The sequence below is a fragment of the Grampus griseus genome, assembly GCF_964374135.1.
Source record: "Grampus griseus genome assembly, chromosome: X".
Taxonomy (NCBI): Eukaryota; Metazoa; Chordata; class Mammalia; order Artiodactyla; family Delphinidae; genus Grampus; species Grampus griseus.
In genome coordinates, this window is record NC_138999.1 from 116,495,587 (window position 1) to 116,514,772 (window position 19,186).

At 48.1% G+C, this 19,186-nt stretch overlaps 1 protein-coding gene across 1 annotated transcript; it reads right to left on the reverse strand.

The window, feature by feature from the left end:
- Window positions 1-545: 545 nt before the first annotated feature.
- Window positions 546-5,664, reverse strand: RBMX (RNA binding motif protein X-linked). The gene is made up of 9 exons (XM_082680890.1): window positions 5,534-5,664; window positions 4,172-4,300; window positions 3,872-3,978; window positions 3,230-3,401; window positions 2,461-2,613; window positions 2,087-2,201; window positions 1,860-1,985; window positions 1,672-1,754; window positions 546-1,045 (listed from the first exon to the last, which is right to left on the reverse strand). Exons 2-9 carry the CDS (start codon window positions 4,278-4,280, stop codon window positions 735-737), a joined length of 1,176 nt encoding a protein of 391 aa, XP_082537016.1. The 5' UTR covers window positions 4,281-4,300; window positions 5,534-5,664; the 3' UTR covers window positions 546-734.
- Window positions 5,665-19,186: the final 13,522 nt, after the last annotated feature.

Genomic DNA, 19,186 nt, shown 5'->3' on the forward strand with positions numbered 1-19,186 from the left:
AACAGTAAGAGCAAGCATCGTTTGCAGCTTCATGGTTGGTTTTGGCCAAACTTTTTATTTAGTATTCTGTAGTTGCTTAACACACACTTAAATGGTCTTATTGGGGAGGGGGAAAGGGGAGGTTCTTGTAGATTCCCAAGGAAATGTCAGAAAAGCAAAATATGGCCAGCACTATCCATTTGCTTTTTTGGGTTTACTGGGCGAATAGCATTTTCCTTACAATATAAGCATCTGATCTCAGGTTTTTCATACTGAGAACATTGAGATTTCAGTTTGAAGACACTCTGAAATCCTAAGAGTAGCATACCCCGAACCACCCTCTAATAGCTAGCTTGTTTGTATAGGCAGGAGGAGTCATCTCTCCATTTTAGATGAATAGATATTTTGTGAAAGATCTTAGAATTGCTTGCCTCATCATTTACTGGGGAAAAATTCATAGAAAGTGGCCTTTAGGGACACTTTTACTTGGAAAATTACAATACTAGTACACATGTCAAGTCTTAACACACTTAACATTTGCTCGTTGAAAGCAATTTCATAAAATCAAAGATTAAACATGTTTTACTCTTTTTCCTCACAAGAACATAAAAATTATGGAAGGGGAACTTAACAGGAAATTTAAAAAAGGTAACACAATCTTTCCTTTTAGTAGTCCTTGGGTAGTTATGATAGAATAGGTTCCACTTTTGTTTGTTTCTTTGAACAGGGATTTTGGTCCAAAGTTTTGTTTGTTTTTAATATCTGCTTCTGCCTCCCCCTCTATCAGATCGGCTTCCTCCACGGCCACCACCTCTTGGTGCTCCGCGGCTTGAACTGCTGTAGGAATCTCGTGGAGGAGGGTACCCCCTTTCCATAGAAGGGGGAAGCCCTCTTTCTTGTCTGCCAACCCGATCACGACCACTTGAGTAGAGATCACTTCGGCTGCTTGAGTAACTGTCTCGACTTCCACCATATCCGTCACGTGAGCTGCTGTAATCATCATAGCGACTGCTTCCACCATAAGATGGCGGGGGCCCTCGTGTAGGTGGAGCACTACGTGAGTTACCTGCAGGGTCAATGGTCAGGTAATATGGCAACACTATAAATTGTATATATACAACATTTAAATCTGAATTTACAGAATTCTTGTATTAAACGTTTACTTTCTCAACTGGGAGGTTTTAAACTCTGCCATTGCTGGCCATTAACAGGGATTTGCTCATCTGCTGAGATACGGAAATGGATGGGTTTTAATGTTTGTTTGAAAAGACTGAAGACGGTGTATTTCAAGAGGATATTCCAGACAGCTTGTTATTTTATAGTAGACACTCAGCCACTTTCCAGTGATAAGTTGCAATTTTGAACTGTAGACTTTCCTTCATATTGCAATGGTAAACATTTGATCTTGTTAATAAAATTTTTAATTGTATTTTCACTGTTGGGGGAAAACACATAAGGCTGCCAATTTAAGCAAGCAAAATCCCCTCCAAAGCAAGCCAACAGCCTCAAAAAAAAACTTAGAAAAAACAAAAGCCCCTCACAAGACTAGGAAAAGCCCAGCTGATTAAGTTACCCCCTTAAAAGCAAGCAAACATCCCTTTAAAAGCAAGCACCACAACAGCCTAATAAACTGGCTCATGAACCTAAAAACTCAGGCTGGTGATATTCAAAGACCCTCAACCAAAATCTTACCATAACTCTCATATGAATCTCTGTAGGAACCTCCACTTGGATGATCTGAATAGTCACGATCACGACCATAGCCATCTCTATCACTAAATTAAAGAAAAAAAACGTATTACAAGCCCCAGAACATCAATTTTTACAGCAAAAAAATTTCTTTTACATCAAGCCATGACAGCAACAGCAAAGTCACTTACCTATAGCCTCTGGATGGATAGTCATCACGTGAACTGGAATGACCATAATCACGGTAAGTATAATCTCTTGGTGGTGGTGCATAATCTCTTGTATCACGAGAACTTGGGTAATCTCTGCTTGAATAGCTAAAGAAACAAAAGTAACTTGGTTCATATTTTTGATGAGCTCTCCCCTTCAACCTTAAGTATTAATATTAGAGACAAAAACTACTATGCTTTTCTGTTACCTGTCTTTAGTAGAATATCCATCATCTCTTGGGGACAAATAAACATCTCTACGAGAGGGCAGGGGTTCCCTTCGAGGTGGACCTCCATAACTATCTCTTCCACGTGATACAGGAGCTTAAGGAAAAATGTCCATTTTAAAAACATACCCAGTGAAAAGTCAAAACGTGAATTTATATTCAGGCAATGAAAAGTAGTGATTCAACCAAATATGACAATATGGATGCAAATGAGGAAATCCTCTTTTAAAATTTCTTATGTACACCAATCTTTTCAATGATCTAGGTACAGTTTTAAGCATCATTTTTAGGATTCGCCTCTCAATCCTTCCTTGTGTTATGGTGGTAGGACAGACTGTCATAAATGGACCATTTACCTCTTCCTCCCATTCCACTGCTGCTGCGAACTGGTCCTGAAGGGGCAGATCTTTTAGGAGGAGGACCCCCACTTCGTGGCGGTGGTCCTCTTTTTACTGGAAGTGGTCCCCTGGAAGAACTCATGTTAAAATTCATGGAATAACCACCGTCGTCTACATTAGAACAACAACAAAAAAAAGAAAATCATGTTAATATAAGTACTAAGAAAAATCTAGTTTTCTTTGCTTAATCAAGAGTATGACCATTTCTGTTTAGTCGGGGAATCTTGAGTTCTCACTCATATGTGACTGAGCATGAGAACTGTACAGTGTATATAGAGTATACACAGAAAACTACATACAAGGAACTATACAAAGCGTATATAGTTCCCTATGCGGTAGTCATCTATTTAAGTCTGCGTAGATTAGCAAAGTAGACACGAAGGGTTCTCCTGAGGGTTCTTTTCAAGTTACTTCAAAAAAAAATATACATTGTTTCATTTTCATATGACCAACACCTAATACCTATCAAAATTTTTCTGCAAGTGTTTTTTCCTACAGAATGAATTCACCTGGATAAGGAATAGCTAATTGTTAATTATTTCAAGACACTGTAATTTAACTTAGGATAGCTTCTATGTTTTCCTTAAGTCAAGCACTTTGGTAGATGAACAAGTGTTCTCAATTTCAAAAGCTAGGGCCTTTAAAATACTTATTAACCAAAGCACACACTGGTGTGTTTACAGTTCCTAACTTATACACCAAGCCTAAAGTAAACCTAAGTCATTACCCATGTGCCCTCCACGTGAGGGAGGTCCCCTGGTTCCTCCACTTCCTCCTCTTCCGCCTCTAAGGCCTCTTGGAGGGCCTCTGCTTCTTGGAGGTGGAGGTGGTCCACGTCTACCACTTTCAAATGATGGTTTAGTGGCTTGTTCTACCTTGATGGCTTTTCCATCTAAGGACTAAATAATATCAGTGGTTAATTATGGAAATTTAAAAAAAGAACTTGCAGATCCACTATGCACTGCGACACTAGTATGTCCTTCAAAATGCTGTACCTTTCTGTTTAGCACTTAAATACCTAGTCTTTTAAGATAACTGCTTATTTGAACTAAAACCTAAGGTGGATCCACTGTACTGCTAGGTCGGTAAAGTTTAAAAACAATGCCAGACAATGACCAACTTATTAAGGCAAATAACCAAAAACAAAAGCCAAGGATCCCAGACGAAGTATAATACCGAATATTCTAAAACTGAAAGATTCTTGTCAAGAATACACTTTACAAAATTTCGTTCTAAAATTACAAAGGGCTAGGATAAGAGGGTCCTGGAAAAGTATACACTCAGTAAAATTCAAGAGCTGCCCTAGACCAGACTTGAGTAACATTGTGCTATTTTACGTACTAGGAAACATGGTATTGTGCAGTCTCACCTTTCCATTCATGTCTCTCGCTGCATCCTTAGCATCTGCTGGGCTTTCGAAGGTGACAAAAGCAAATCCTCTAGATTTGTTGGTTTCACGATCTTTCATCAAGAGAACTAAAGTAGTTTTCAGGGGGAAAAGGAGTGTTACTCTATTTCAAACGGAAAAACAAAAGTAAATCTGTAAAAAGAAAGCTCAGAACTTCTTAGAGGACAAAGCACATTATCATTTCATATGATCAATGCAATCAAATTCATCACAGCTTACCTTTTTTTACAATAACCCTGCATATACTTTCAGATAACTCACCTTCCACTATTCGTCCATATTTGCCAAATACTGCTTCAAGAGCTTTCTCATTTGTTTCTGTATTGAGGCCACCGATGAAGAGCTTTCCTGGGCGATCTGCTTCAACCATTTTTTCCCTCTGGTGAAAGTCTGTTGGAAAAAAAGTGTTAACCCTCCCTGGAAAAGTTTACCCAACATGTGTACCGGGGCTCATTTTTCTTGTTTACTAAAATCATTCCTTAATAGCATAATACACAGAAAACAATTTTTTCTAAGCCTTACCAGGAAACCAATTTAACTAATTCAGTGATAACTGTTTACATTAAAATGGTTAAAAAAGCCAACTTAAGGGAATTTCCTGACGTCCAGTGGTTAGGACTCTACGCTCTCACTGCCGAGGGCCCAGGTTCGATCCCTCGTCAGGGAACTAAAATCCCACAAGTTGCGCGGCACGGCCAAAAAACAAAAGCCTACTTAACTAATGCCTTTATCCTTAATCCACTTTGGCAGTCTTAACCAAGTAACTACAACATTTCAAAAAGTGAATTTTAGCTTTAACACTAGATTTGTTGCCTTTTAAAAATTCAATGATCACATCCCAATTACCCTAATGATTTTTTTAAACTGACTCAGTCAAGGTCACAGGCCAAACGTAGGTCCGTAAGACCAAGCCCTCTCCCGAGAACTTTGCCTTTCATTGGGATTCCCTAGTAAATCTAAGGACTAATTTAAAGTTTTAATCAAGTTATGACCCCTTCTTCACCAGCCCCTGCCCTGCTCGCTACGTTGTTTACTTTTTTAAAAAGTGTCAATATCATCGGATACAAAGTAACGGAACGTGGAAGCGCGCACTGTAACACTAAGCACTCCATGACTGCAGCGGAACCCAATTAAAACCCGTCATTAAAAACCGCGTGGAAAACACAAAATGGCGACACTTGGATTCAGCCCAGAACAACCGCCGCCGGTCAGGGGAGTAACTTTTCCCACCAGCGGAGGCTGAGAAAACTCAAATGGCTTCCGCTCCAAGGCTGCCAATGAACAAGGACCCCGCGCAAAAGTGCAAGTGCCCGCCCGGAGCGCCACCGCCATCCCAATGCAGGTAGCGACCACGGAGGCGCGGTCCCTCCTCGTCCCGCTCAGGCCCCGACCTCCGCCACCTCCCGCCCCCAGAGGCGACAGCCAAACTTTCTGCAGAGGTACACTACGAAGTGGCACCCCAGCGTCTGCTCTCCTTCGACACTCCCAGGTTTCCCTAAATAGGTCGGCACCTCTGGGTTCTTAAAATGGCGCCCGCCACCCCCATCTCCAAGGAGGTAATCCCAAGTTCTAACGTGGCAAGAGTGAACGAAAAACAGACTGTAAAGGACAGGACTCACGTACCGGAGGGGTGGCAACTGTTTCAAGCTCCTACGAGCTCGCCGATCGCGGCTTCCTAGCAGCTCAGCACGCGGGAAGGTGGTCGATCCCGAGAAAGGAAGCGAGAAGCCACTCGCACTACTGCGCAACGAGGGCGAACAAAGGAGACAGCAAACTTTATACTGCCCGGGAACGAGGCTCAAGGACCCGGATGCAGGCGGAGCTTAGAATTTAAAATGCGAACGGGTGGGGAGCGGTTCCCAGCTTCCCCATTAGCTGCCTCCGCTGTTATTCACTCTTCGCTCCTCCCCTTTTCCTGGGCCCTCAGCTCTCCAGCTGGCCCCGATTTCTAACCGTTTTCCCAACCCCCACCGGTGCTCCCCAAACCCGCGTTTTTGCTTTCCGCTAAAATGGTTCAACGGGCTTCATGTAAAAAAGAAGTGAAATTTTTTGTGTGTTCTGGTGGGCCAGGCATGGTGCTAAACTTTACACCCATTAACTCTAATTCTCAAAACAACGTTGATGAGGATAGAATTATGCCAGTTTTGCAGAAATGAAAAACAAAGAAGCTTAGAATTATTGTATTAAAAATACATTTTCCCCAAATATCTTTAACAAGAATTTTTAGTGAATGGGGAAAATTCTGATAAATAAGTGTGAGGTGGGGGAAAAGAACTGTACTAAAGAGACAGATTATCCGTTTACATAGAACAATTACTGAGCATCTACTAAATGGCGGGCAGGCTCTGGGCTTGGCCGTGAGGGTACAACCCAGCAAAGCGAGACAAGGGCAACGCGCCTCATTGGTAAGGCTGCCAGATTTAGCAAATGAAATACAGGATGCCCAGTCAAGTTTGAATTCCAGATAACAAATACTTTTTTTTCAATATAAGTAGATCTCAATATCATATAAAGTAAACTTATTCACTGTTTATCTGAAATTCAAATGTAACTGTGTTTGTTTGTTTGTTTTCCGGTACGCGGGCCTCTCACTGTTGTGGCCTCTCCCGTTGCGGAGCACATGCTCAGCGGCCATGGCTCAAGGGCCCAGCCGCTCCGCGGCATGTGGGATCTTCCCGGACCGGGGCACGAACCCGTGTCCCCTGCATCAGCAGGCGGACTCTCAACCACTGCGCCACCAGGGGAGCCCGTAACTGTGTTTTTTATCTGCCAATCCTACTCGTGGAGGGGATTACAAAAATTTTTTATTTTCTAATTTCTTTCCAAACTAAAGAGAACATTTAAATACAATTAACAAATAAAACAATTGCATCTTGTGATTAGTGCCAGGGAAGAAGTAAACTCAGGGCTTTGATGGACAACATTTGGGAGACCAAATTCGATTTAGCCCTCAGGTAAGGTCTATCTGAAGAGGTGGCTTTGGAGATCAGCTCTGAAGGAAGAAAAGAAATCCGCCTCGGGAAAGCTGGGGTGGGGGTGGGAGATCCGAAGCTTTTCAGAGAAACAAGCGCAAAGTGGAGGGAAAGAGGTTGCATGTATCAAGGGACAGAAAGGAATCCAGGGCGACCGGAATTTAAGGGGCATAAAATGAGGGAGCCAAGGTAGGCAGAACATTCGAACCCATTAAAAGATTGCAGGGGCCTTCCCTGGTGGCGCAGTGTTTGAGAGTCCGCCTGCCGATGCAGGAGACACGGGTTCGTGCCCCGGTCCGGGAAGATCCCACATGCTGAGGAGCGGCTTAGGCTGCTGAGCCGTGGCCGCTGAGCCTGCGTGTCCGGAGCCTGTGCTCCGCAACGGGAGAGGCCACAAGAGTGAGAGGCCCGCGTACCGCAAAAAAAAAAAAAAAAAAAAAAAGACTGCAGGGGTAAGTGTGGAAGCAGGGATACCACTGGGGCTGTGTGAACAGACCAGGAGAGAGAAGACAGTGCCTTGAATTAGGGTTCAGCAGTGGATCTGGGGAGGAAGGAACAATTGCTAGGTGTATATGGCAGGTAGCATGGACAGGATTTGCTAATGAATCAGATGGGAGAGCACTGGGGTTGAATTCAAACAACAGGGTAAGTCATTATGGATGACTATCTGGTATTAATAGGTGGTGGCCATTTATCAAAATGGCTGCAAAGGAGCAAGTTTGGGAATGTGGGCGAGGGTGAAGAAATCTGATGCTCAGACCAGAGATCAGGGCTAAATCTGTCGCTTTAGAAATAGTAATGAAACTCATCAGAGTTAATGGGACCACCAAAGAAGAGAATACAATGGGGAAAAGAAAAGAAGTCTGTATTAATTACTAAAAAATACATGTGGAGAGGAAAACACTAGAAGGAAATATGCTAAAATGTTACCAGTTTATCTTGGGGGAGGGGTAGAATTTATGGACAATTGTCACTTTTCTTCTTCACAGTTACAGTTAACTCTGCCATGGTGAATTACGGTATATGCCAGGCAGGTGGTAGGAAATGATGCTCAGGTCGTGGGTAAAAGCTCCAAGGAGCTTTGGAACCAGCTTTGAATTATGAACATTAATGGAGGGAATAGTACTCGGTACAATAAGAATATTTGTCCTTTTTTCTTTTCCCAGCCAAATAATAACAAGTAAAGCAAAAGTCACGTCCACTTGCCTTCAGAATGAGTTACGTAAATTATTGAGTAGCGATAGTTGGGGATTGGCCAGGTTGGCAAAAAGCACTTAAATGCTCGCCTCGGCAAAGGGAGTCTGCACCCCCAGGCAGAACTAGGAGAAATCCCTCCCCCTGGGCCAGCAGGTGCTCTTTCTCTGTCTCAGATCCAGGCAAAAGGACTAGAGGGCCTCTGCCGGACTAGCGGAGAACGGGGCTGATTTCTACCATAGATGTCCTGTCCCCCTGGGTCTCGAGAAGGAAATGTGCCTCCCAGTGGAACAGATTACTCTGGTCTTTGCAGTTCGTGCTCAGGAATGTGGGAGGTGGGGAGTGGAGTGCTCTAGACTAGGGGGCCAGCACTTCCAATGACCAGAAGAGAAAGGGAGGGGGTGGGGAATGGCTAGTTGAGGAATCTGTAGGAGAGCATCATTATGGCTGTAGCTTAGAATCTAGAGGTGAGACACAGAGGACAAAGCAAGTACCTGGAGAGGGAGGCAGAGGGCCTACTGACCGGATCAGAGGGCACTGGAGAGGGGAGCCTTTTTAAGAGGTAAAGCAAGATAATCAGATTTCATCTTAAAGAGATCACTGTGGCTGCAATCCAGAGACTGTACAGGGGAAGGGAGGGGCAGGAAGCAGGGTGTTGCTGATGTAGTCCCAAGAGAGAGGGGATGTGGGCAAGCTAAGTGTGAGCAGCTCTGGCCAACAGGCAATCGGGTAAGCAGACTGCCCAAAACTAATCTCTGAATCCCATCCTTCCCCTTCATGGATCTTCTAGATTTTTCCCTTTACTTCTTTCTTTCTATTTACTCCTTTGGATTATCATTAAGTATAGTTATAATTTTCTTTTTACTCTAATTTTTCCTTTGCCTCATTGTTGCTCTCCAGATGCCATCTCAATGATTGACCAATGGTCTGAGTCCAGTGATCTTACTTCTCCACTAGGTATCCTTGGAATATAATCAGTGCTAAATAAATGTCGGCTGAATGAATTACAAGCTCTTTTTATCCTCCATGTTACTTAGTATGAGATGGGTGCATAGTAAGTGTAAGGCCAACTGGCCCGAGGCAGGGGAACACAATCAGATTCACAGGTTGCATCAGACCGAAACTCTCCGGACCACCCAGTTCCAGAATCTGACCTGGGGACTTTGCACCCGGCCCAGCCTTCCCGCCTTTCGAGGGCGGGACTAACGGTCCCCCAGGATACCCCAAAAGACCACCAAATAAGGAATACCCTGCGCCCTCCCAGATTCACCACACCCCTTTCCCTTCTTCCCCTATAAAATCTTGCCCAACCCTGGCCCGGGGGCGACTTCTCTGGCCCCTTTCTCTCGGGCCAGTGAACCTCGCCCGGGAGCGCTCACTTGAAGCTTTCCTCTGTTTCGCGGTGCCGTTTGTTAAGATCCGACCTTACATTTGGTGCCGAAACCCGGGAGGGGTACCAAGCCCCGCGGGTTACCGCGCGGGCAGCTCCTCCCCTCCCCCAGGAGACAACCAGGGAACCTCTACTCATCCACCCGATCCGGCAGAAAACGGGGTAAGTCCCCCTCCCTTGTTCCCTCCGACCCTCAGAGTCCCTGCCCACCGGACTCCCTGTCCTTAATCGCGGCCGCGTCAGGGATTCCTCCGTCCTCTCTCTGGGCCTCGGGCAACTGTGGAGACGTCCCAATCGCCTGACCGCCCTCCGACCTACTGTGAATTGGAGACTGAGACCAGGGACGCCTTTCTCCCTCTCCATTCACTCAGGGACAGACTGGGAGTCATGGGAACCTCACAATCGAAACCAGATCCTAAGACGCCCCTGGGGTGTCTCCTAGCCAATTTTACAGCCCTCGGCTTCTCCCAAGATCTCCGTTGCCGACGGCTTATTTTCTATTCCACTGTGGCCTGGCCCCAATATCCTCTAGACAATCAATCCTGAAGGGACTTTAGATTTTAATATCCTCCGTGATCTAGATAATTACTGCCGCAGGACGGCAAATGGTCCGAGGTCCCATAAGTTCAGGCCTTCTGGTATTTGCGCTCCCGCCCCTCCCTTTGCGTCAATTGTTCTACCTCAAATCCTCCTTGCCAAACAAACATCTCCTCCATCCAAAACCTCAATCCCCTTGGATTCCTCCCCACTAACCGACCCTCCCGAATCTCTCGCCTCTCCCCCCTCCAGAACTCCTCTCCAACCTCCACCCTACCCTGAAGCGGTCCCTCCTCCTCCCGAACCCGCTCCGGCCCCTCCAACCGCTCCCCGCCTCCCTCAACGGTTTCTCCTCCCACGCCCCTTGCTTCGCCAATTAGTGCACATACACGCTCTCACGACTCCCAAGATTGAAATCTCCTGTGCCCTCTGAGGGAGGTAGCAGGAGCGGAAGGACTGGTCAGAGTCCCTGTCCCTTTCTCTCTCCAGGACCTCTCTCAAATTGAAAAACGATTAGGCTCCTTCTCTGCCGACTCCTCCCACTACATCAAAGAATTTCGCTACCTATCTCAACCTTACGATCTAACCTGGCACGATATCTTTGTGGTTCTGTCCTCTACCTTAACCCCTGACGAAAGGGAAAGAATTCAAACTGCTGCCCGAAACCATGCAGATCAGGTTCACCTTACCGGCAATTCCATGCCTGTCGGAGCGACTGCCGTACCTGGCACCGACCCAGGCTGGACTTACCAGGATGGCCAAGATGGCCGCCGTAAACGCGACCTCATGATCCAATGCCTCCTGACTGGCATGCAGGCTACCGCTCATAAGCTGGTCAATTTTGAAAAACTAAAAGAGATAACCCAAGAACCTAAGGAAAATCCAGCTATCTTTCTCAATCGCCTTACAGAGGCCTTAACTCTCTACACCCGGCTGGATCCCGACAACCCCGGCGGGGGCAGCGGTCCTAGCCACCCATTTTATCACCCAATCAGCCCCGGACATCCGAAAGAAATTAAAACGGGCAGAGGACGGCCCTCAAACCCCTATTCGAGGTCTGGTAAAGGTGGCCTTTAAAGTCTATAATGGCCGTGAGGATTTGGCAGAATCCAGCCGACAGGCTCGGATGCACCAGAAGGTGGCCCTCCAAACCCAAGCTCTTGTAGCCGCCCTGCGGCCGGCCATCTCCCATGGATCACAGCATCCACGGGGTCCACAAAAGGCAACCCCGCCGGGGCCCTGCTTCAAATGTGGAAAAGAAAGCCACTGGGCTCGCCAATGTCCCAGTCCCCGACCTCCTTCTAAGCCCTGTCCCAGCTGCGGGCTAACGGGCCACTGGAAGAGTGACTGCCCTACGACTGGCCCTCCCTCAGCCTCTCCACGCGGGGGGCAGGCCGACCCAACGGCATTACCACTCGAACTGCTGGGATTGGCTGACGACTGACGGCGCCGGACTCGAAGACCCCCATCACCCTCGCCGAGCCCAGGGTAACGCTACAGGTAGCGGGTAAGTCCATCTCATTTCTGGTGGACACGGGGGCTATCTATTCGGTCCTGCCTACCTATTCCAGGCCAGTTTCTCCTTCCCAGATCTCGGTCATGGGTATTGATGGCAAATCATCCTTCCCACTCCAGACTGGTCCACTCCCATGTCATATCGAAGGACTCCCTTTTACTCATTCCTTCTTAGTCATACCATCCTGCCCAGTTCCCTTGCTAGGCCGAGATGTCCTTTTCCACTTAGGGGCCTCCCTCCAGCTGGTTAGACTTGACCCTAAGGTCCCCTCCTCCCAACTCCTGCTTCCTCTTCTCGGCCTGTCTCTAGAACCCTCCCCCTCCTATCCCCCTCTTCCAATCACACCGAACCCAATCAGTCCCCGAGTCTGGGATACTTCTAAGCCCATAATAGCAACACACCATCCCCCCGCCCTCATCCGCCTAAAGGACCCCTCCAAATTTCCGTCAGGGCCCCAATTTCCCATCTCTGAGACTCACCTTAGGGGCCTACAACCTAATATCACCAGACTCCTAAACCAGGGACTCCTTATCCCCACTGACTCTCCCTGCAACACCCCCATCCTGCCTGTCCACAAGGCCTCTGGGGATTATCGCCTGGTCCAGGACCTCCGACTAATCAATGAGGCCATAATTCCTCTCCACCCAGTAGTACCAAACCCATACACCTTGCTCTCCCATATCCCCCCAACCACAACCCACTTTACGGTTCTGGATCTCAAAGATGCCTTTTTCACTATCCCCCTACATCCCGACTCCTATTTCCTCTTCGCCTTTACCTGGACAGATCCGGATACTCATACTTCCAGTCAGCTCACCTGGACAGTTCTTCCCCAGGGCTTCCGCGACAGTCCTCACCTCTTCGGTCAGGCGCTCGCACGGGACCCCACTTCCTGCTCCCTTACCCCCAGCACACTCCTTCAATATGTAGATGACCTCCTTTGTAGCCCATCTCTCAGCCTCTCAAGACAACATACTGCAGATCTCCTCAATTACCTTGGCTCTCGCGGTTATCGGGTCTCCCCAACCAAGGCTGTTATCTGTATCTTCTGTAACCTACCTGGGGCTCCACCTTACCCCTACCACAAAAGGTCTAACAGCCGACCGCACCCGAATTATCCATGAACTCCAGCCTCCGGAAACAGCGGAGCAAATTCTCTCCTTTTTGGGCCTTATAGGATTTTTCCGACACTGGATCCCTAACTTTGCTCTCCTCGCTAAACCCTTATATCTAGCCGCTAAAGAAACCCCTCAAGGGCCCCTCACCTCTCCTTCCGCCGTTCGACAGGCCTTTCTCACCCTCCGTAACGCTCTGATATCTTCTCCTCCCCTTTCTCTGCCCAACCCAAACCGACCTTTTCACCTTTTTGTGGATGAACGGGCCGGAATGGCCACTGGACTCCTTGCCCAGCCTGTGGGGCCTTCCTACCGCCCCGTGGCTTACCTCTCCAAACAGCTAGACCCAGCCATTCGGGGATGGCAACCATGCCTTCGGGCCCTAGCAGCGGCAGCCGAACTGACCAAACAAACACTCAAACTGACTCTGGCCCACCCACTAACCGTGTTTTCCTCCCACCGGCTGGTTGACCTCCTAGGCCACAAGTCTCTCTCCCTCCTGGGCCCCTCCCGCATCCAGGAGTTCCACCTAATATTCATTGAAAACCCAGCTGTTTCTCTTGATCTCTCCCCTCGCCTGAACCCGGCTTCCCTCCTGCCTATCTCTGGCACCGGGGGTTTTCCATCCCATTCCTGCCCTCATGTCATAGAAGCCTTCAAACCACCAAGAGAGGGACTCTTTGACATCCCTCTTTCAAATCCGGACTGCACTCTCTTTGTGGACGGTAATTCGATACTCGGTCCTGACAGACGCCGACGGGCAGCCTACGCGGTGGTAACTATCTCAACTATTATTGAGGCTAACAGACTCCCAGAAGGAACGACCTCCCAAAAGGCTGAACTAATCGCACTTACACGAGCCCTTAACCTTTCCAAAGACCAAAGGGTTAACATCTACACAGACTCTAAATATGCCTTTCTCATTGCACACAGCCACTCAGCACTATGGAGGGAACGCGGATTTCTGACCACTAAGGGATCCCCAGTGGTCAACGCTTCCCTCATTGCAAAACTCCTGGAGGCCCTCCAGCTTCCTAAGGAAGTAGCAATTATCCATTGCAGGGGTCATCAACTCCCATCCAACCCAATAGCACAAGGTAACTCGAAGGCCGATTCTGTGGCCCGAGAGCTTGCAAAAGGGGATCCTCCAGGTCCACTCCTATTTTTTACCAGTCCTACCCAACCCACATATACCCGCACGAGGAAGCTGCCTTACTATCAAAAGGGGGACGCAAAGACAACAAAGGATGGATTTTTATAAACAACAAAATTGCCCTACCTCTGGCCCAAGCAGCCGGCCTCCTATCAGACATCCATAAATCCTTACACATTGGTCCAAAAGCAATGTTCCGTTTTTTGGACCCCCTCTTTCATCTGCCAGGACTTAGAGAGGCCATCTCAAAGACTCACATGGCCTGCCAAACCTGCACATCCGTCTCCCCACAAGGAGGCCTACGGCCCTGAATTCCTACACACCAGATGCGTGGACATCAGCCTGGTGAAGACTGGCAGATCGACTTTACCCATATGCCCCGCTGCAAACGCTTCCGATATCTGCTCACTCTCATTGACCCCCTTTTCAGGTTGGATCGAGGCCTATCCAATAACTCAAGAAACGGCAGACACAGTCGCCACCATCCTGCTTCAACACATCATCCCCCGATTTGGTCTGCTGGTCTCCATTCAGTCGGATAACGGACCCGCCTTTGTCTCTCAGGTGGTTCAACAGGTATCAGAGGCTCTCCAGATCACCTGGAAACTCCACATCCCCTACCACCCCCAATCATCCGGTAAGGTTGAACGCGCCAATGGGATCTTAAAAGACCACTTCACCAAACTGTCCCTTGAGGTCCGTGTCTCATGGCCCGACCTGCTTCCTCTAGCCCTTACCCGAATCCGAGCCTCACCTCGGACTCCTACTGGCCTCAGTCCATTTGAACTACTTTACGGCCGCCCTTTCCTCCTTCACGACCTACCAACCCAGAGTCCACCCCTAGCCTCCTACCTTCCCTACCTCTCCCTGCTTCGCCGCCTTCTCCGCGAACACGCTGACCGTCATCTACCGACAGTGACTGTCTCTGAAACTTCCTCTCTCCCTCTACGACCCGGCGATAGCGTCCTCCTCAAAGAATTACACCCTCAATCTCTCAGGCCACGGTGGACAGGCCCCCATACGGTGATCCTCACCACTCCCATGGCAGCTAAACTCTTGGGACACCCCTCCTGGTACCATGTCTCCCGCCTTAAAATGGCCCCAACTCCAGAGACTTGGACGGCCCTTCTGCAGGGTCCCACGAGACTACGGCTTGTCTGTCACCCTGTCTCTCCTCCTGCTGCTCCTTCTGCCACTGAGGACTCACCAGATGTCCCTATGGCGCTTCCATGTCCATGGGACATGGCAAGCTAAAGGTAGGACCCACACCCGAGTCCTGGGCACGGGAGACTGCCAACCAGATGGGTGCCAGGCCTTAGTAACAGTCCAGATCCCCATCTCTAACACAGAAGGTGTCCCCCTGGGATGGTCCACCCCTGCTGTCTGCTTCACTTACGATCAGACCCGAGACTACTGTCAATGGTGGAATGAGACCTATGGGGGGTGCCCCTATCACTCATGTAACATCCATGTGGCAAAACTAGATACCAGGAGCTCGCTCCGACAATCCCACCTGCTCACCACAAATGGCAAGGGTCAATTATTCATCAACATCAAAGATCCCTGGGACACAAGATGGGTAAAAGGGGTACAAGGAAAAATCTACCGATGGGCAACTGATGCCTACCCCGTGGGCTCTATCAGGGTCTTTCGCTCATATATCAGTTTGATTCCCAAAGTTATCCAACAGTTGAACGAACAAGCCACTGCCATCCAGGAAACAGAACAAGCCCTAAGACATCAACTACCCCACCCCGAACACAAAGAGGATCCTTTCTCTTGGTTGACCCTCGTCTGTCAAGCAGTACAGATACTCAACCACACAGGAATAGGTAACATCTCCGACTGCTTTCTATGTGCCTCGCTTGGCCGGCCACCCTTGGCTGCTGTCCCACTCGACCAGCCCTTCAATTCTACTTCCCACACCTCCCCAAACCCACCTTTTTCCCCGTTAAAAGTCCCCATATTCCTTGATTCAAAAAATCTCACCATCTGTTACGGCAGCCACCCAAATCTAGCTCATACTGGGTTTCTTTGCAACTCATCCCTCACGGTAAACACATCAGTTGAAGCACCACCAGGCACGTTTTTGTGGTGCAATGGTTCCCTCACAAAAGAGATCAATTCTTCCTCCCCCTTCCCATGTATCCCCGTTACTCTCGTCCCACAACTCACACTATATAGCCAAGCCGAATTTTCCTCGCTAATCACGCCGCCCTTTACCCGACGAAAAAGAGCTATCTTTCTTCCTCTGGTCGCAGGCATCTCTTTCGCGCTGCAGGCATCGGGGGAGGAGCCCTAACACACAGTGTCTCAACATCCCCTGACCTAGAACAGAAACTCCAGCTAGCCATCGAGGCTTCTGCCGCCTCCATCACCTCCCTCCAGCGCTGGATCACCTCAGTAGCCCAAGTTGCCCTCCAAAATCGACGAGCCCTGGATCTCCTGACGGCCGACAAAGGAGGTACCTGCCTCTTCCTACAGGAGGAATGCTGCTATTACATCAATGAAACAGGACTCGTCGAAGACAACGTAAAAGCCCTCCATCGCTTAAGAGAAGAACTCCAACGCAAACACCAACAGTCCACCTCCCCAATTCCCGATTGGTGGTGGTCCACCCTCTATACCTGGCTAACACCAGTCTTAGGCCCCTTAATTCTCATCTGTATCTTGCTCACGTTTGCTCCCTGTTTTCTTAGGTTCCTTCGCAGGCGCATGGAGGAAGTCTCTCGGGTGGCCACAAACCAAATGCTCCTCGGTCCTTACACCTTGCTTCCTACAGAACCCCCCACTGGTCTCCCCTAAGCCTCGCACCTCTGGTCGCCCGACTCCCCTTTCGACGCCCCCATTCAGCATGAAGTAGCCAGAGATCAGAACGCCGCCCCATTACACCAAAGATGTCAGGATGTAAGGCCAACTGGCCCGAGGCAGGGGAACACAATCAGATTCACTGGTTGCATCAGACCGAAACTCTCCGGACCACCCAGTTCCAGGAACTGACCTGGGGACTTTGCACCCGGCCCAGCCTTCCCGCCTTTTGAGGGGCGGGACTAACGGTCCCCCAGGATACCCAAAAAGACCACCAAATAAGGAATACCCTGCGCCCTCCCAGATTCACCACACCCCTTTCCCTTCTTCCCCTATAAAATCTTGCCCAACCCTTGCCCGGGCGCGACTTCTCTGGCCCCTTTCTCTCGGACCAGTGAGCCTCGCCTGGGAGCGCTCCCTAATAAAGCTCACTTGAAGCTTTCCTCTGTTTCGCGGTGCCGTTTGTTAAGATCCGACCTTAGCGGGACGGGGGTGGGGGTGGGGGATGATTGATTTTTCAATAAATTGTGTCAAGACAATTAGAAAGCTGTTTGAAGGGGAAAAAATCCAGATTCATACCACACTTTTTACTTCAAAATAAATTCCAGCTTAAAGGTTTAAATGTAAAACCACTGAAGTACTAGAGGAAAAATGGGTAGATGCTTTTATAATCTTGTCATGAGGAACATCCATCCTTTCATTCATTTAACAAATATTTATTCAGTGCTTATTATGTGTCAGCACTGTTTGGGGTGTTGGGAATACATCAGTGAACCAAAAGACAAAAGTCCCTGCCTACCTGAAGCTAACATTTTAGTGAGGAGGGCTAGACAATAAACAATAAACCAAATAAATTATAAAGTGTGTTTGAAGATGAAAGACGCTAGGAAAGCAATAGAGCAGAGTAAGAGGGGGAGGGTGTCAGGAGTAGGGGAATGGGAGGGTGCAAAATTAAAAGGGTGGATCAGAGTTGGCCTCAACCAAGAATGTGACATTGAAGTAAAGATAAAGGAGGGAGAAAGCCAGCGGGGGGAAGAGCCATCTTGGGAAAGAGCATGCCAGGAAGACTGAAGCATACCTGCCCCATTCTAAGAACAGCAAAGAGGCCAGCGTGGCTGAAATTGAATGAGCAAAACACAAGAGTAGTAGAACCTAAGGCTGATAAGTAGCAGAGGGGCCAGATCATGGAGGGTTTTGTAGGCCATTGGTAAAGACTTTGCCTTTGTTGAGGAGAAAAAATAATTTTCCCTCTACTCTTCTAGGTTCTTGACTAAGACCACCCCCCAAAAATAAGACATTAATAGGGGCTTCCCTGGTGGCGTAGTGGTTGAGAGTCCGCCTGCTGATGCAGGGGACGCGGGTTCGTGCCCCGGTCCGGGAAGATCCCACATGCCGCGGAGCGGCTGGGCCCGTGAGCCATGGCCGCTGGGCCTGCGCGTCTGGAGGCTGTGCTCCGCAACGGGAGAGGCCACAACAGTGAGAGGCCCATGTACCGCAAAAAAAAAAAAAAAGACATTAATAGAAGAAAAACAAACAAGTTTAATAACATGCATACCTCCTGTATACATGGGAGATAGCCGTGAAAACTGAGTAATTCAGGAAATGACTCAAGCCATCATTTTATTTTTAAATTGAAGTATAGTTGATGGACAATATTATATGTTACAGGTGTACAATATAGTGATTCACAAGTTTTAAAGGTTATAATCCATTTAGTTATTGTAAAATATTGGCTATATTCCCTATGTTGTACAATATATCCTTGTACCTTATTTTATATATAACAGGTTGTACCTCTTATCCCCTACCCCTATCTTGCCCCATCTCCTCAAGCCATCATTTTAAATACCATCTTCAGCTAAAAGAGACGTTGTAGGAGCCGGTTATGGGAGGCTATCAAGCAAAGCACAATAAACAAGAATAGGGTTGTGATGCAGATCGAAATTATTACGTTCTCCATTGATAAGAGTTTCTAGAGATAAAACCATCCTCCTCTTCCTGGTATAGAGAGGAAGACACACAAATGGAGATTTCCCTTATAAATGTAAATATCTCTTACGAAAGGGTAACTTTTCGATTTTCAAAGCTTCTCCTGTGTCTGCTGTTTCTTAAAAATAGTCAGCTCGAAATAATCCTCATGCCAAAGAGGCATATTGTGACTTTGAGGTGGCCAGTTCTGCTCCCCTTCACTTTTTTTTTTTTTTTTTTTTTCAGTATGCGGGCCTCTCACTGCTGTGGCCTCTCCCGTTGCGGAGCACAGGCTCCGGAAGCGCAGGCTCAGCGGCCATGGCTCACGGGCCCAGCCACTCCGCGGCATGTGGGATCTTCCCAGACCGGGGCACGAACCCGCGTCCTCTGCATCGGCAGGCGGACTCTCAACTACTGAGCAACCAGGGAAGCCCTCCCTCTCACCTTTTACTGTGATTGAAATCAGGAGCCATTGTAGGGTCTTGAGCAGAGGAGGGACACATCTGTCTTACCCCAGAACAGGATCCCATTGTTGCTCTGTGCGGGATACACCGTAGAGAGTGTCAACTGAAAAAAAGTGCATAAGCTAAAAGTTGAGAATTATGTTTTATTTGGCAGAATTT

Coding starts and splice junctions, on each gene's coding strand:
- RBMX (XM_082680890.1), bottom strand. CDS start 4,280: ATGGTTGAAGCAGATCGCCCAGGAAAGCTCTTCATCGGTGGCCTCAAT. Junction 3,979..4,171: donor ATATGGACGAATAGTGGAAG/GTGAGTTATCTG, acceptor AAACTACTTTAG/TTCTCTTGATGAAAGATCGT. Junction 1,986..2,086: donor GGATATTCTACTAAAGACAG/GTAACAGAAAAG, acceptor TTGTTTCTTTAG/CTATTCAAGCAGAGATTACC.